This window comes from Urocitellus parryii, chromosome 15 (assembly GCF_045843805.1).
Source record: "Urocitellus parryii isolate mUroPar1 chromosome 15, mUroPar1.hap1, whole genome shotgun sequence".
NCBI classification, from domain to species: domain Eukaryota; kingdom Metazoa; phylum Chordata; class Mammalia; order Rodentia; family Sciuridae; genus Urocitellus; species Urocitellus parryii.
Genome location: NC_135545.1, coordinates 21343284 through 21361083, shown reverse-complemented (window position 1 = coordinate 21361083; position 17800 = coordinate 21343284). Strand labels below are relative to the sequence as shown.

The 17800-nt window shown below is 43.7% G+C and overlaps 1 protein-coding gene across 1 annotated transcript; it reads left to right on the top strand.

The window, feature by feature from the left end:
- The first annotated feature begins 3732 nt into the window (after positions 1-3732).
- Positions 3733-13790, top strand: Pop4 (POP4 ribonuclease P/MRP subunit). Its single transcript, XM_026391224.2, has 7 exons — positions 3733-3963; positions 6837-6889; positions 8460-8683; positions 10103-10180; positions 10359-10420; positions 12168-12269; positions 13141-13790. Exons 1-7 carry the CDS (start codon positions 3957-3959, stop codon positions 13275-13277), a joined length of 663 nt encoding a protein of 220 aa, XP_026247009.2. The 5' UTR covers positions 3733-3956; the 3' UTR covers positions 13278-13790.
- Positions 13791-17800: the final 4010 nt, after the last annotated feature.

Below are 17800 nucleotides of genomic sequence, written 5' to 3'. Positions count from 1 at the left end.
TTCACTAAAGAATTATTTCCATATCTGAAATAATTTTCTATATTCTGAAGTTTTTCATAATAAATGTTGAGGACAGGGGAAGTCATTGCAATGATGCCATCAAACTGTGACTTCCCATGGAAATTCACAAGGCTACTAGTGGGGAAAAATGTATACATATCCATGTTTGAAAGTTTATCATTTATATGTAAAAAAAATTAAAGTCTTCTTTTCACCAAATGAAAACTTAGAAAATAAACCAAAAAACTCCTGAATCCTTACCTAATGAGCTGTAAATCTCATGTATTTGAATAATTCTTTAGTATCCGCGCCAGCTTCATGAGTGAAAGTTCAGTTCGAGACGTGAGAAACCACTAGGAAGTTTTGAATTAAAGAGAATCTAATTACCTTTAAACTAGCTCCAGGACGGCTCCTCCTAGCTCCAGCCTCCAGCCACCTATTGTGGTAGCGAGGTTTACTGCAGAGGCTAGTGAGAGAGAGAGAACACGCCAGGGAGTGGACTTTTATTGGGGAACAAAAAATTCTGGGGAAAATCCCATCCAATGAAGATTAAGGGGGGCAGCATCCCAAGGTAAGGGGCGATGATTGGGTCTTCCGGGCAGTGGCCAGACATGCCTCCACACAGACAAACCCTGGGACCTGAGAAGGGTGAGGAAAGGTCTCACACAGCTGTGCCTAAGCGTCTCTTGCCCAGCCAGAGAGATAACTCAAATCACGTGCAAGGATGGCCTCCCACATAATTCTAATTATTTTTCTGCATATATTTGGCTTATCTATATTTGTAATATTTTTAAATTTTTTTTAGTTGTTGATGGACCTTTATTTATTTGTATGTGGTTCTGAGAATCGAACCCAGTGCCTCACACATGCTAAACAAGCACTCTACCACTAAGCCACACCCGCAGCCCCTATATTTTGTCATCTTTTTTTAAAATTGTGAACTCAGAATACTTTTTAAAAAATACAGATTCTTGGGATTTATCTACTAAATAAAAATCTCCAAAGATGATACTGAGGTTGAAAGGGAAGTGACCACAACACTTGGAGCAACCAAGAGATATTTATTGCAGCAGTGCAACAGAGGAGAAAAGAAAGACAAGGAGAGAGAGAGAGAGAGCAAGAGAGAGAGAGGCCCGCAGAAGGGAGTTTTTATAGCCCAAATCTAATGGGGTCTCTGGGTCTGCAAGCTGCCTTGTTGGCACACAAGGAGGTTAAGTGCTTGGCCTTGAGTGTCCAGTTGAGTGTTCAGCCTTGAGCGGGTGGGGGGTGGGCGGTGAAGTGCTCAGCCTTGAGCCAGGGCTTGGGCATTTGGGCTTGAAGCAAACAGGTGATAAAGAACCAGACAGAGGATTTGAGTGGCCAGGTCATCCTGCAGCTAGGCATGCCCTGCAGATAGCTTACTCAGCTTGTCCTGCACCTAACAGAGGTATGGGAATTTTTTAAGCCCTCCCTGTGATTATAAAACATTTAAACTAAGCTATATAATAAAGTAGCACATACTTTATTTGCTTAGTCCACTGCTGTCAAATATTGAGCTGTTTCCAAACAACAATCACAAATATCCTTACAGGTATATCTCTGTATACAAAACATAATTATTTTCCAAGGACAATAAAGTGATTTGTTTATTTAAAAAAAAATTAGTGTGCAGGAGGAATGCCCTCCACCCCAACCTGGCCACAATCTGAGATTTATGTGGAAGACTGGCAGATATCCAAACTCCCAAGGTTATTTGAGAAGGAATGATTGAGAGTTAGACAACTAAAACCCTAAAAAATAAACAAAAAGAGATCAGCCTTCTCTATCTCCATAATCACAGAAGTCATGTTCTAAGGGTCCCCTCAAGTCTTTTTTGTTTGTGCAGCACTGGGGACCAATCTCAGGGCCTCATACTTACCAGGCAAGTGCTCTACCACTGAGCTACACCTCCAGGCTACTGTATTTTCATGCTATTTTAAAGTTCATGTTGTGGGGAAGGGGGTGTATTTCAGTATAGAGCCAGGTGCCAGGGCCCTGTTTTAAATCACCAGCACATTCACACACACACACACACACACACACACACACACACACACACACAACTCCTATTTGTCAAGCATGCTATGATACAATATGAAAACTAAGGTTAATAATACAGTGTATACTTGAAAATCACTGAGAAATTCATATTAGCTCAATTTAGTTATTTCACTGTATACATATTTCAAAACATGATGTCATACACCACAAATATATACAATTTTTATTTGTCAATAAAAAATAAAAACAAAACTTACATTTGATAGTTTACAAGGAATTAGTCCTGAGCACTTTCTCAAACTCAGTCCTGTAGATCCTAGCTATTCACAGGCATCTGCAAGTGCAACACATTTTGACCTAAATGTTGTTTCCATTCTGAACCAGGTAATCTACCTATCAAGTAAATGCATTTGAGCTCATTTATATGAGTCACCTTCTTGTCACTAAATTTCAGGGCCTGCATTCTTATTTTTAACATCAAAATGGCACAAGATAATAGACATTATGATTGCTGTATGTATATAGGTGACTCTATGACCAGTGTGATTCTGCAATCTGTACAATCAGAAAAATTAGAATTTATACCTCAATTGATTCAAATGTATGAATGGCCAGGATCATGGAAATGTCATGTGTAGCTAATAAAAAAAATGTTTTAAAAAAAATGGCACAAGGTCATCACCCAAAGAATCCTTAAAGCTGCTGTTTCTCAAACCAAGACCCACGCACTTATTTCCACTTCTGGGAATTTCCCCCTTTTAGAAATGAATTTACATAGCACTCAAGGTTGAGAGTATAAGGGTCATACTGCTATTCTCTCCCACCCAGCACCCAGAGCAGGCCCAGTACTCAATCCAAATTAAGGTCAACTCAAATTAAGGACACAAAAGTTCTGGATAACACTCAGACACTCTAGAGGGGTCGGAGCCAAGCCTTCGTTTCACACTGGGACCTTTCCCCAAAGCAATGAGAACCACCTCTGTGCCTTTCAGTGTATTGCTGGAAACCCATATTCTGGGTTTCAAGAATGCTGAGATGAGCCGGGCGCTATGGCGCCCGCCTATAATTCCAGCGGTCAGGAGGCTGAGGCAGGAGGATCACGAGTTTAAAGCCAGCCTCGGCAAAAACGAGGCGCTAAGCAACTCCGTGAGACCCTGTCTCTAAATAAAATACAAAATAGGGCCGGGGATGTGGCTCAGTGGTCGAGTGTCCCTGAGTTCAATCCCCAGTAATCAACCCCCTCAAAAAAAAAAAAAAAAAAAATGCTGAAACCAGCAAGACCCACTTCACTCTACAGGTAGGAAAGAGGCCCAGACATGGGAAACGCCTTAATCGAGTGCACAAGACTAGTTAGTAGCAGAAAGAGAAACAGATCCTGAGCCCCCATCCCAACCTCACTGCCTGCACCGACAGCTGAAGCTGCCTCGGCTGATTGTTAACAGACGTGGTAAGGAAACGCAGACATCATTGCCGCGGGTAGCACCACCATCCCCGTCCTGTTTGCGCCCTCCACGGTTCCCAACCTCCCTCGTGTCCTCTCCAAATGGGTTTGCCTAGCCATACTCCAGTCTTCACCAGTATTCGGTATGCCCTAAACCCAACCTGAACACTTGGCCTACAGAAGACCCAAACTGAAACCGCCCAGCGAATCAGAACCCAGCGAGTCATCCCCAAGGCGCCTGCGCAACCCCGGCCGGCACGCGTTGGTGACGTCACGCGCGGCGCCAACTCCGCGCTCCCAAAGTCTCCGGAGGCGGACCACGGAGTGTCAGTGGATTTCTCACATCGCGCAGCTTCAGGCACAAGGAACCTTTTCAGCCGAAATTTTGCAGAGAGAGCCTCCTCGTGGATGAGAGCTGCAGGACAGAGTGAAGAGAGGGAAAGAGTGAACGACGCTGAGGGAGACGTCATCAGAGAGCACCGGAAGCGGCCCAACGATGAAGAGTAAGGGGTTGAGGGCCGCGATGTTGGTGTGGGATGGGGATGTAAGGGTCGGGGACTTGGTGCTAGGGGGTGAAATAAGTCAGGGCTACCTGACTACAATGGGAATTGTCACACCTTACATAAAAGGTGACTCGGTCTGTGAGCTAGGATTTGACTTCAGAGTAGAAGGCAGGTGCTCCCGGAGACTGCTCAGAGCTGCGCTGTGCTGGAGCAGGAAGGCCCAAGAAATTGGCCTCATCTAGCCACTACCTCTCTGGGTGTCTGCGGACCAGGCCCTGCGGCCCTTTATCAACTGTTGACCCACCTTTGTCTGGTGTAAAGTGCTGGGAGCTGCTGGGGAATCATCACGAACCCAAGGCTTTAGGATTTGAACCGAGAAAAGATATACCAGGGAGGGGAAGCAAGCACCGGGGCCGTTTTAGGCAAGAGAGCATGGAGATCTAGATCAGAATTTTGATTTCCACCTCTGCCGCCTCCTACCTATGTGTTCAAGTTAAAGTGTCTCAGCATATTTGAGCTTCAGTTTTCTCGTGTGCATAAATGGAAATAACAATTTTAAAAGAGTACTTAGGCCGAATGTAGTGGCACATCCCTGTAATCCCAGCGACTCGGGAGGCTGAAGCAGGTGGACTGTAGGTGTAAGGACAGCTTCAGCAAGTTAGACCCTAAGCTTAACAAGACCCTATCTCAAAAAATAAAAAGGCCTGGGGATGTAGCCTAGTGGTCAAGGGAAGCCCTGGGTTCAATCCCGAGTCCCCCACACCTCCACGCCCCGCAAAAAAAAAAAAAAAAAAAAGTGAATTTATACCGGTGATGAGAATGAGGAATGAGTCCCATTTCCCTGGTGTGAAGATTAAACACCCAAAAAACTCCAACACAAGTGTACAACGCATCTCAGAGCTGGGTGTCAGAGAAAGTCAGGGTGTCCTGCCCCTTGTATAGATTTTTAGATTTCCTTTGTTCTCATGCTCCCTTTCTTCCATTATCTTGCCTATGTGACTGGGGACCAAAAGGTGGAGTGATCCAAGAGTGAGAAAGTAGCCATCTAGGAATACAGGCCGGAAGAGAGTAGCCCAGGAGGCATTTGTTAACTATTGCTTGCAGGGAGAAACAGTTCCCTGGAGGCAGGTAACCTTGGCAACCTTGAGGGGGCAGGGGAAGTGTCCTGAAGGTATTAGTGTTTTATTTCAAAATAAAATACTTTACTTTCAAACCAGCCTCTATCTTCCCTATCCAACCCAATCATTTATTATCTACATTGACTGTTCTTCCCCCCCATAATGAGACATAAAATATATGTACCTTTTAATCAACTTCCTAGCAAATAATGAGTGTTTGATAACTATGTATTGTTGCAGAGAGACTTCCAAGTCTCATGCTAGACATTTATGACAGTTGAAATTTCCAGGCCCTGGAAATGCCTACAAACAATTTATAATTTCCATCTCCCATTTGAGGGATAATTGGACTCTATATAGAACTTAAAACCTCCTTGATTTGCTTGATCAAAAATGTACTCAGGGGCTGGAGTTGTGGCTCAGTGGTAGAGCACTTGCCTAGCATGTGTGAGGCCCTGGGTTCAATCCTCGGCACCACATAAAAATAAATAAATTAAACAGGAGATCCATTTTATATATATATATATTTTTTTTTTTTTAATGTACTCAGGGAAGCACAGAATGCCTGGTTGAAATTATAAAGTGTAGCGTGAATTTAGTTTTCTAGTCATTTGGCTCTTTTATTTATTTTATTTTTTTTTTAGTTGTAGATGGACACAATATCTTTATTTTATTTATTTATTTTTATGTGGTGCTGGGATTCAAACCAGGGGTCTCACTTATGCAAGGCAAGTGCTCTACAACCCCAGCCCTCATTTGGCTCTTATGCTAGACCTTTATCCCAATTTTATTCCATTCATACCTGTTCTTTGTTCCCAATACACAGTTTTCTTTTTCAGACAAGGAAGAAAAAGGAGCGTAGAAGCTTTTAGAAGTTGATACCACATTGACCAATATATAGAGTGACGAAAGACCACTATATTTTATCAGTTCAGGATATCATCAATTATATATATATATATATATTTTAATTTCATAATACTAAAATGTGAAAAATCTTTATTAAACATCAAGCAATCAGCAAAATGTAGTATTTCTAACCATGCGCAACCCGGACAGCTATATCACATTACTTTTAAATGAGTTGCTTATTTAGACATAGTGAACAACTGCTCAAAATTCTGACTTGTGTTTTTTTTTTTTTTTTTAAAGAGAGAGGGAGAGGGAGAGAGAGAATTTTTTTAATATTTATTTTTTAGTTATCGGCGGACACAACATCTTTGTTTGTATGTGGTGCTAAGGATTGAACCCAGGCCGCACTCATGGCAAGCGCGCTACCGCTTGAGCCACATCCCCAGCCCCCTGACTTGTGTTTTTAACTAGGCAACTTTAAGGGTGGTCCAATAACATGCAATATCATCTCCATACTTGTTAGAAATGTAGAATCTGGGAGTAGGGACCCAAAATCCATGTTTTAGTAAGATCCCAGACTTCTTAAACACATTAAAGTTTGAAAAGCACTCTTTTTAAATCATACCCTTGGAACGTCTAGGACAGACATTGCCAAAGGGAAGCAATCCAAGAAGGGTGGGAGGTGCTGCTCTGTGGTGGAGCACTTGCCTGGCATGAGCGGGTCCCGGGGTTCAGTCTTCTATACCACCTCCCCCCCCCCCAAAAAAAAAAAAAAAAACAAGCTTTGCTTCACATCTTCAACCTCTAAATGAGCATAGTTATTTTCATAATTAGAAAAACCTTCAATCTTTGAGCCATATCTAATAGATCATTTCTTCTTTTTTCCCCCCTTTCATCCCCCAGGTGTGATCTACCGTGCTTTTTCTCAGAAAGAGGCAAAAGAGTACGATGTTCAGGTACAGTTTTGGGGAGGAGGTCCAGGAGCAACAGAGTCAGTGGTGAAGAAGTCTTGGTTGTTTCTAAGCCTCTAGTGCTGGTTTAACTGTACTTGCCTGCATTTACTTCTCATCTTTCTGGTAGACATCTTTGACTACATCAAGGTCGTGTGCCAATGTTTCCATATGCCAGCCTCCTTTCCTGTTGTGCCAAAGTCAAGTTTAATGAACTTGGACTCCTTGATCTTTTGTCATCTCCCACTACGTAGGGAGTACTAGGCCGTGCCCATCTCTTAACTACCCTGATGAGCACTATTATTTGACCTTGTCACTGTACTCCCTTCACTCCTGAAGAAGGTGTACAAATCACATTTCATAAGAGGAATTTACAGATTATATTTGGATGTTTCAACATGTTTGGTTATTTAGGCAAAAGCTCTACTTTGTGGCTCATAATAAGACCTTGAAATCAAGATTTTGAAAGACCACTATACCTTTATTTTGCTGCTTTATGAAAGAAAGATCACGTAGGTATTTAAAAGAATTTTTTTAAAAAAGGACCTTCTCGTCTTTAGTAATAATGATAATGAATTCATTTCTAGTTAGCGTCTAAAAGTATAAAGCTGAAACAAATGTTATTCCTGCCATCCTTACTGTGAACCACCTCCCCATGAAGAGATTTTGACACATAAGTTTTCATCTTTCATTTAACATCGTCTAGTATTTATAATCCAATTCGAGCAAGAAGAGCCAAGCAAATGGCCAAACCAAAAGGCAGGTCTTCAGTAAAGAGTACTGTCCAAGACTATAGCAGACCAGAGGCCAGAGACACCCACTGCCCGATGAGTAATAGATTGCTGGAATTCCAACTTGAGAGGCAGTGACAATTGCAGATTTTTAAGGAATTATACACAATTATGACAGAGGACAAAAGTCCTCTCTAAGAGCAAGTGCTCATTCACAGTACCTTGACTCTGTTGCCACATTGGAGAAAGTGAGCCAGGAACCTGAGATTCACTGGACACCTTTCTTCAAGGAACAGATCACTTAAAGACTAGCCACACTGAACACAGGGCTGGATACCCAAGGAAAGAGGACTGTGCTGTGGGCTCAGTATGAGAATTCCTACTTCCTGGCCACCCTGAGGTTCTTAGTTTTGCTCTATTCCCTAGTTTTAGGTTCCTCTCCCTCACAACATAGCTTGATTCTACTGAAGTCTCCTTCATATGGTTGGGACTGAGTAAATATCATTGTCATACATTTTCCAAGCTTTGCTCCCTGCTGAGGATGAGAGAAGTCTTCTTCTAAATAAAAAGGCTTTTTAATCCTTAACAGAATAACCTCAGAGAAGCAGGACAGGAAGTCAGTGTTTGACATGACGGTTGAGTGTGACAGACTCACAAGTTGGCATATGGATGTGACATCTTGATGACTGTGGGTAGCAAACACTTGGCAGATAAAGATTGTGTGAGCCTCAGTGGGTAGACAGATGGGTCAGCAAAGATGGTGGCTTTCGGGAGTGATGGGTGAGAGTGTCTGGCGTCCTGGCAGCCCAGAATAATGAGTACTACACCACCCTGTCTCTGTGCAGCATCAGGAAGCAAGTCAGGCAGAGGCCTTTGTGAGGGCCTTCCTAAAGCGGAGCATGCCCCACATGAGCCAACAAGCTTGTGAGGATCAGCTACAGCGCAAGGCTGTTGTTCTGGAGTACTTCACCCGCAGGAAGCGAAAGGAGAAGAAAAAGAAATCCAAAGGCCTCTCCGCCAGACAGAGGAGGGATCTTCGGCTCTTTGACATTAAACCAGAGCAACAGAGGTGAGCCCTGCCTTTGTTTTGCTGTCCTATCCCTGCCAAGTCTTGAAGTAGGCAGGGAGCACAGTGGCTGGCTAAGCAGCTTCTGCCCCACTTAATTCTCCATCTTCTCCACAAGGGGGCAGCCTTCCTTTACCAATTCATACTGTGTTTGGGTTTTGCTTTTAATAGCAAGGCATGGTGAGACTGAGGACTCTTCAGTGTTTGGCTTCTCTCCTAGCCTTAACTAATATGATCAGTGCCATAAGTGAGTCTGTTGCCTGTGGCAACAGGCTGTTTGTCTTTTGGCTTTCTTAGAAAAGAAGAACTGATATTTCTTAATATATAACTCTTTGTAGCTTTTAATATCACTCTACAGAATCACACACTGGGGTTTTATTGCCAGAGAAAGATTCTGCCTACACATTTTGAAAATTTCTGAAAGGAATGTATCACCATCTTGTGGGAGGACATTTTCCTCTGGCTGACACTCTGTCTCCCTTTGGCAATAATTCTGAGTTTGTGTGTCTTGGGACTATTTATAGGCTTTTGCTTGGAGATCTATAGCCAAATAGCCTCCCACATTCCAGAAGACAATTTAAATATGTCATTTTGACCATGGCCCCTCTCAAGAAACCAGCAGCAGGCTGTGGGTGAAGGAGGCAATTGTCACCTGCCCCAGGGTTACCTCACTGCTGTCCTCACAAGTAGAGGTCATTTTCGGCTTTGAGTTTGTGGTTCTTGTTTCTCTAACCCATGGCCTCATTCATGTAAGTAGATTCCCCATGAAACACCAAGACAAGTGATAATAGCCTTGGAGGGAGGCCTTTGGGAACTCTCACCTGTTCTCTTCCCTTCCCACCACTTGCTCCATCGCCTTCCAGACAGACCTGTTACCTTACAGGAGTACCAGCATGACAACTAGCAACTCCTGTACACCGTGGGCTACCTAAGTTCAATAATATGTGACAGATTAGCTTTCAAATTCAGTTACTTAAATAATACTGCAGTCATTTCTCTCTCATGAGAAGAACAGATGAATGGCACCCTGGTAAGGCAGCCAGTCTCATAGCCATCAGGGACCCAAACAGCACATTATTACCTGTAGATGTTCCTCAGGGTCTGGGATGACTGCTGAAGCTCCAGGTGTCATGGCTGTTATCTAACCAGCAGGAAGAATGACAGGGCAAAGAAGGGCCGCTCCTTTCTTTTCTCATTAGCAGAAGCAACCTCAAAAAGGTCTACCTTCGAGGAAACCAATGTTCAAGAGATAAAGGTATCTGATTTTAGTTAAATTGTCAGCAGTGGAATTAGGATTTACAACCAGTCCCTAATGGTTCCAGGTCATCATTATTGGCATGAAATCAAGCTCTGTGTTATTTGAACATTATAACAACAAGCTGATATTGCCTAACTTTTCACCTGTTTCTGACTTGATCACAGATACAGTCTTTTTCTCCCTCTGCATGAACTCTGGAAACAGTATATCCGGGACTTGTGCAATGGTCTCAAGCCAGACACGTGAGTTGGTTTTTGAAAATTTACCCACTGGAATAGATCCCAAATCTTAGGGTAATTGTCAGTGCAGCCTTAGGAAGCAGCTGTCTGTGTTGCCTGGCTGCAGAAGTTTGTAGACCTGTTTGCTTTGTTCAAAACTCTTCATCATGGTATAAATTAAGGGCTTCTGTTTACCTTGTAGGCAGCCACAGATGATTCAAGCCAAGCTGTTAAAAGCAGATCTTCACGGTGCTATTATTTCAGGTAATTTGCTTAGGAGCACCTGGTCATCCAGATGTTCATACTATCACTCAGTAGCAACATAGTGCTTGCATTGCCACATGGGTTCCTCAAAATATCTCCAGATTATCAGCATGGTCATAGATGGTTATAGCTATCTGGGCCTATTCTGATCTTGTTGGACACATTCTGCACACACTCTGTGGGAATTTATGCATGGCCAAGAATCTTGAACACAGAGTCCCTTTCAGCCTGTCACACGGTTTCCAAAGTCTGTTGTGACTGACAGATGGTTCTGAAGTTGACATCTCCAGCATAGACCTTTTCCCTGAACACAAGGCCTGATGTCCAGTAGGAACTTCAAACTATGTATTCAAAACAGAACTTTTAGTCTCCCCTCAAGTCAGCCCCACCCCTGGTCTTTCCTATCTTAATTAATAGAACTACCATTTACTCTGGCTGTTCAGGCCAAACATGTAAGAGATATGCATGTTTCTTCTTTTCTAATTCTCTTCTAGTCCATCAGCACATCCTAGTAGCCAAATCTAAACCACCACCATCTGTCCTGCATTTCTTCAGGAGCTGCCTAACCCTCTCCCAGCGGACACACTTCCCCAGATCACACAGCCAAAGGTTTTATAACAGAAATCAGATCATGAAGGGCTACAGGTATCATTCAGTGGTAGAGCACCTGCCTAGCATGCTCAAGGCCCAGGGTTCCATCACACACACACAAAGAAAAGGGAAAAAAAGAACACATCAACTCATGTCTCTTCCCTCCTTTAAACCTCCCGAGAGCTTTCCATCCTTTTTGAGTAAGTCTGCCTCCTTACTATTGTCCAAAAGGCCCTGCTTACTTCCCTTGGGCAGTAGTCTAACCACACTGGCCTTCTTTCTGCCTCACTTCTTTCGACTTGCTCCTGCCTTAGGGACCTTGCCTTTGTTCTTTCTCTCTGCTCAGAGTTATCCTGTGTGTTCATCTACTGACTGCTTCTTATTATTTAGGCCCCTTCTCAGATATCACTTCTCCTGAGGGTCTGCCATTGCTAAAAGTGGCCCCCTCTACCTTCTTACTCTGTCCTTATTTTCTTCATAGAACTTATTACTGAGAAAATATATTTTTCTGTGTTTTGCCACACATTCCCCACCACCACCACTGTTAGAACATTGAATGAGAGCAGGATCCAGAATCATCTCATTCAGTGCTGTGCTCCCAGCACTACCTACAACTGTACCAGGAACATAGTAGATGCTTAGTGAATGTCTATACAGCACCAAGTCAGTGGTCAGGACAGGTGAAGACCCTGCTTCCTATGGTGGTGACTCGCCTCACATTGCTGACTGCTCTACAGCAGGACTCCCATTCCAGTCAGAGTTCAGGAGATCCTGGGGAATGCACAACAGGAAGGTGTTCATTCAGATTCTGCCAATGACAATTGGCTCCATCAGAAAAACAGACATTGGTCTTTGGTGATGCTGAGCACCTATGACCTCTTGTCTCCAAAACCCTTCCTCAGACCCTGGTGTCCACATGCCTTCCGAAGGGCATCTCATAAGAACAACCCAGACAATACAAAGCTCCAGGGCAAGGATTTGGGAAACCTGAGTCCTCACTTGGGTAAGCTGTGAAGCCTCTACCCTCTGGGTGCTTCCTTTATTCTGCTGCTAGGTCAGTAAATGGAACCAGCACCCCCAAACCCTTGAGGACCAGCTAACTGGCTTTTCCAACACCAGAGAGGCCTGAGGTTTCAGCTACCTTTCTCATTTGCAGTCACAAAATCCAAATGCCCTTCATACGTGGGTGTCACAGGAATCCTTCTACAGGAAACAAAGCATGTTTTCAAAATTATCACCAAAGAAGATCGTCTGAAAGGTATGTAACCATGTCTCTATGGGTATTATGGACTGTGGTCTCCCTACCTGCTACCTTATCTCTTTGAGGCTCCAGGAGTTCCATTTGTCCTATTGAGTCAGGACAGATTGCAGATACTTAGCAACTCTACATTCCTAGCCTGCAGAGCCCACCCCTGCCCATTGGGCCTCCCAGGAGACATTTGTGTACCCGGCCAGCAGCCCTCACTGCTTGGTTCTGTCTAAGTTCTGTGTGGGACCCTCCATCTTCCAAAAGTTGCTACCTTCCAAAGGAGTAAACAGATAACAGAGGACCATGTGCCTGGAGAACTCCTGTGCCTGGAGTTCTGAGGACCATGCTTTTTGTGGTGACACTTAGGATATCATTGTGGCCAGCATTGCTCAAGCAGGCACATTGGGTCTGCCAGAATTTCAGAGATCCCCACCTCCTTCTCTCTTGTTTTTCCAGCACACACTCTACCACTAAGCTATACCCCCAGTCACTGTTCCTTCTTATATTCTGCTAAACATTATAAACTTCAGAAAGTGGTGTGAAAGTTTCTCCACTGAGCATAAGGCCAACAGCCTGTCTGAAGGTTATGTGGAAAAACCTGTTTCTGCAGTTGTTCTGGGAGCTTCTTGTTCTGGGAATTTGGTTCATAGCCTTTGGCCCTGAGAATTAGGTGTTGAGTTATACTTAGAATGTGAGTCAATTGGCTGTATGACAGAATAACCACAGGTAGTCATGTGCTGCTACCTTGGTGGGTTTCCCTGTTTCCTATTTTCTTAGCTTATTTTTTTTAATATATGTGTTTTCTGAATAACATTCTACATAAAATTGAACTTACCACTGGATTTTTTTTCTCATCCTTTTTCTTATCCCCACCCCCCAGTTATCCCCAAGGTAAACTGTGTGTTCACAGTAGAAATTGATGACTTTGTTTCCTACATTTATGGAAGCAAATTCCAGCTTCGGTCAAGTGAGCGGTCTGCCAAGAAATTCAAAGCAAAGGGAATAATTGACCTGTGAATCCTTTGCCACTTTTGACAATTGTTTGTGACACCTGAAACTTGGAAACACCCTACAGGCCACCTGTCAGTGAAGAGATTCTGGTAGTAGACCACCTCCACCCAAGGGAAATGAGAGTTAAGAACATGGAGTAATATGGGAATATGCACAATGCACTGAGTAAAGAAGTCAGGGGACAGAGGTCTATTTCTAAGTGATCTTAATTTTATATTACTCCCATGGAGAGAAGAGAATAGCAGAGAACACACCAGGATTAACCCTGCTTGATTTGAAGAGTGGAACTATTCATTTATTTCTTTTTCATATTTTTGTGTTTTCTGAATGTTGTATGATGATCACTTCTTCATGTTGTAATAAAATATACATGTATGCATAAACATTCCTGGGCTGGGGCTGTAGCTCAGTGGTAGAGCATTTGCCTTACACATGTGAGGCACTGGGTTCAATCCTCATTACCACATAAAAATAAATAAAATAAAGATATATTTTTAAAAAGAACTATTCCTGCAACTCACCAGGTTGAAAGGGAGGGGAGCCACAGAGTTGTGCCATCATGCCCTGCCTTTCACATTGGTGCAGCACATCTTTGACACATTACTTTTAAAAGTACCTGCCATCAAACTCATTGAGCTAACTAAGGTTTACGTTGCAGTTTAAAGAAAGTTATGAGAGGGCTGGGGATGTAGCAGAAAAAAAAAAAAGGAAGGGAGAGAGGGAAAGTTGAAGAGGAGTGAGTGATGAAGTTGCTAAGTGACTTAAGGCTCATTTCTTAAAAAAAAAAAAAAAAAAAAAAAAGTGTATTTTTTTATTTGTTTTAATTAGTTACACATGACAGTACAATGACCTTGACATATCATACATTTGAATCACATGGATTACAAAATCTCATTTTTCTGAGTTTACAGATTGTAGAATCACATTGGTCATGCAGTCACATATATATACACAGTAATAATAATGTCTGTTTCATTTCTTCAGGGATTAAAAGAGGGGTGGGTTACTAAGACAAAACACTAGGTCCATCTGTGCTTATTAGCAGTTGTTCCAGTACAAGTAACTTAAACCTACAGTTTGCATTCTCCCTCCTGAGTCTCCTGGGCGCCAGAGGTAGGTTAACTGCATCACTTTCCAAGGTCTCACCTAGGAAAACCGAAGTCCCCAACACATGGCACCTTTCCATATCTTAATACCATTTTTGCTGTTGAAAGACTTGGCTTTTCAACCTGACTCCAGCTCTCTGTGGCAGTGTCTATAAGGCCAGTAGACAAGGCCCTTCTATGCAGGGCCAGAGGAAAAAGGCCAGGGGGGCGAAGTACCAAAGGTGTGGGGGACCAGCCTTCCAGTGGCTGGTGCTAGGAAAGCCACATGGGTCAGAAACATGGCTTGGGATGACAAATTGTGCCTTCCCTGTAAGAAGCAAGTGTCTGTTGACCACCAAGGTGAGGGCAGAATCATCCCTGGTGAATCCAATTCATGTGCTTTTTATTAGCCCAGGAGAAGCAGCGATGCCAGAAGCTTTGCTTTCTAGTGTCTTCCACCCAGACCACACTGGAAGAGAAACACCAGGGTGGAGAAGGGAATGTAAACACTGACTCTTTGTGACAGGAGAACAGAAAGACCTAGCTCTGACACTGCACCTCTTGGAAGCTCAGTGCATCTGCGGTTCCACGGGACCAGCCTTGCTGCTTGGCCCTGCTTCCATCCAGTATGTTGGGCCCACTGCTCTCCAGGATGCTTCTGAGGCAGTGCAGGTGCTCTCTCCAGTTGGCACACAGTCTTTGCTGCTGTGGTGCACGGACTAGGGGACAGAGCTCAAGTGCCAGTATAACCTTGGACAGGGAACCTGGCATAGTAACTACAAGGCCTCACTGAGAGCAGAAAAGCTGGGATTTGAACCTAATAGCCTGGCTCTAGAGCTGTATTTTTTGCTGTAGAATGGCTGCAGAGAAAGAGAATGTGCTAAAGTATATAATATACTGTCTTTACTACCTGCCTTCCCACTAAGGAAATGTCTGCCTTCAGTGCAAAGTAGCTTCTGTTCTTCCAACCAGCTGAAAGTGCCACATTTGTAACAACGGCATAGGTGCTATAACTCCCTGAGCCATCCTGCCCATTCCCACCCCTCTGCAATGTAAAAGGCATCCAATGTTGTGTAAATACACAGTTGCTTTCCAGAAAAGTTGTTGGTACCACTTGCCATGTGAAATCTGTTTTTCATTTGGCGCAGACTCAAGTTTCTGTGTGAGTAGCTGTATAATTTGTAGACTTCTCTCCCACTCTGCCAAAGGAGACTTGGTGAGAACCCTCACCTGCCACAAAGCTGTGGCTGTGCTTGCTGGTTTCTGGGATGTCTTTTGTCTTCTTGGCCCATCTAGGGGCTACCAGGTCCCATGCACTAAGGTCTACATCCTCCTCCCAGGCAGAAGAGGGCCAAGTCAGGAAGGGCACAGGTCTTGATGAAGCTACACAGAGCAGGAGCATGGATCAGGGATGGCCATGTCCCCACAGGCTGTCACTCAAGCCTTGTCACAGTGGTACTTGGCAGTCTGATCTGTGTCTAACCAAGGAGCAGGATCCTAGTAGAGGCTGAGGCCTTGAAGTGCAAGCCCATGTTCCATATAGCTAAGTCTGCCTCTTGTAAATCATGCACCAGAAAAAGTGCCAGAGAGGCCAATGGGGAGAAAAGGTGGCTACCATCTCCAAGTAGGACTGGATCAGGAGGTATCAGCCCAGAGACCCACTGTTCTCCAGAGTGAGCAGGCCCTGAGGCACCTTTCTAGTTCCCAGAGCCATCTCTGAATTGAGGATTAGCTGCAACACAGAGCACCCAGGGGACAAGCCAGAGCCTCTCTGTGGGGAGAAAAGCAACTGGAGGGTGCTATCAGTCTGCTCAAACCTCCATAACAAAATACCATAGACGGTGCTTCAGCAACAGATTTGTTTTCTCATAGTTCTAGAAGCAAGCAGTCCACAATGAAGGTGCTGTCAGGATTGGCTTCTAGTGAGGCCAGAAGAAGTCTTCGTGGCTTGCAGACAGCCAGCGCCTTCTCACTGTGTTCTCATGTGGCCTGTCATCTGTATGCAAGGGGAGAGAGGTCTCTCTAGTGGGTAAGACCCTGTCTCAAAATTTAAAAATAAAAAGGATTGTAGATATAGCTCAGTAGTAAAGTGGCCCTGAGTTCAATACTCAGTATCAAAAACAAAAACAAACAACAACACCAACAAACTAACCCCAAATACAGTCATATTGTGAGTTTTAGGGCTTTAATATACGAGGTGTTAGGATCACTAGCCAGTTCAACCAGCCCAATTTCTAGACCCTGAGCTCCCATTTCCACTGAGTTATATTACTTGCTCTTTCAATAACTTAGATTCAGGGCTGCTCCCTACAGATCCTAAAACCCTTGGTTTGCTAAGTTCCCCTTTATTTTTGCAAATGCCAAACTCTTTCTCCCTTATTGTGGGAGGAAATATATACCGAGGTGGGCAACGTGAATGAACCAAGGAGGCCCCTGGGAGGATGTGGCTGCAAGCCTGGGCAGCTGTGGGATCTGAAGAATGTAGTCAAACCCAGGTTCAGGACAGGAGGCTGCAGGATCATCACAAATTACCCAGGAAATCAGAGAAAGGTTCGTGGGGGTCTGTCCACTGATGGGAAGAAGGTGTTTTGGCTGCCAGTCTCAAACCCATAGAAGATGCCTAAGGTTCTGCCCAACTCATTAATGGAAGGAGGTAAATAGCAAGAACTGCTAGGAAAGTTTTAATTCATGGGGCAGATTGTGAATTCTGCTGATCCATTCAAGTCCTGAAGTCTTTGGGGGTCTTACTGTAACCAACTGCTATGTGGGGCCATTCGACTAGATCAAGTTTTCCTAAAATGAGATCTTGGAACTTCCTGCATCCAAGTCCGCAGAGTGCAAGTCAAAAGCAGCCAGATCCTGTGCTATACCTCAGACCTACTGCATCAGACTCCAGGGACAGGACCTAGATAGTTGTGTGTTTATCTAAGACCCCAGCTGTTTCCTTCAATCATTGGTGTTTGAGGACGGTGGACTCCAGATGGTGTCTAAAGTCTCTTCCAGCTCTGGTGTCTGGACTGTGATTTAAGATTTGGAACTCTTGGGCCAGCATTTTCTGGATGACAGAAAAGATCATCAAATGACTGATCTCCTAGGTTCTGAAAAGTAAACATGAACATTCCTCCCAAAAGCCATAAATTATGATAAAAAGCTTTCTTTCTGGACAATGGCTTTAGTGTTAATTTAGTTTGCATTTCTTAGCTATAATGCCTCATTAAGACATCTGTTAAATGTCTATAATATTAATTTAATAGAGGGGGTTCTAATAGAACTGTATTGGAATTGTCCATTTAATTAACCTCATGGGCCTTTAATGGATGTCTTAAATAGACATCATTAACAAGAGTGTTAGACAAATTAAAATTAGAGTCAATAACATTCTTGGTAATTTTTCCTGAGCTGTGAAGGACGAGCATTGCTAACTAGACAGGCGCAGAGATGGGC

Excerpts from the sequence above, each read along its gene's own strand:
- Pop4 (XM_026391224.2), top strand. Across the intron at positions 10,181-10,358 it reads AATGGTCTCAAGCCAGACAC|GCAGCCACAGATGATTCAAG; the intron begins GTGAGTTGGTTT and ends TTTACCTTGTAG. Across the intron at positions 12,270-13,140 it reads CAAAGAAGATCGTCTGAAAG|TTATCCCCAAGGTAAACTGT; the intron begins GTATGTAACCAT and ends CCCACCCCCCAG.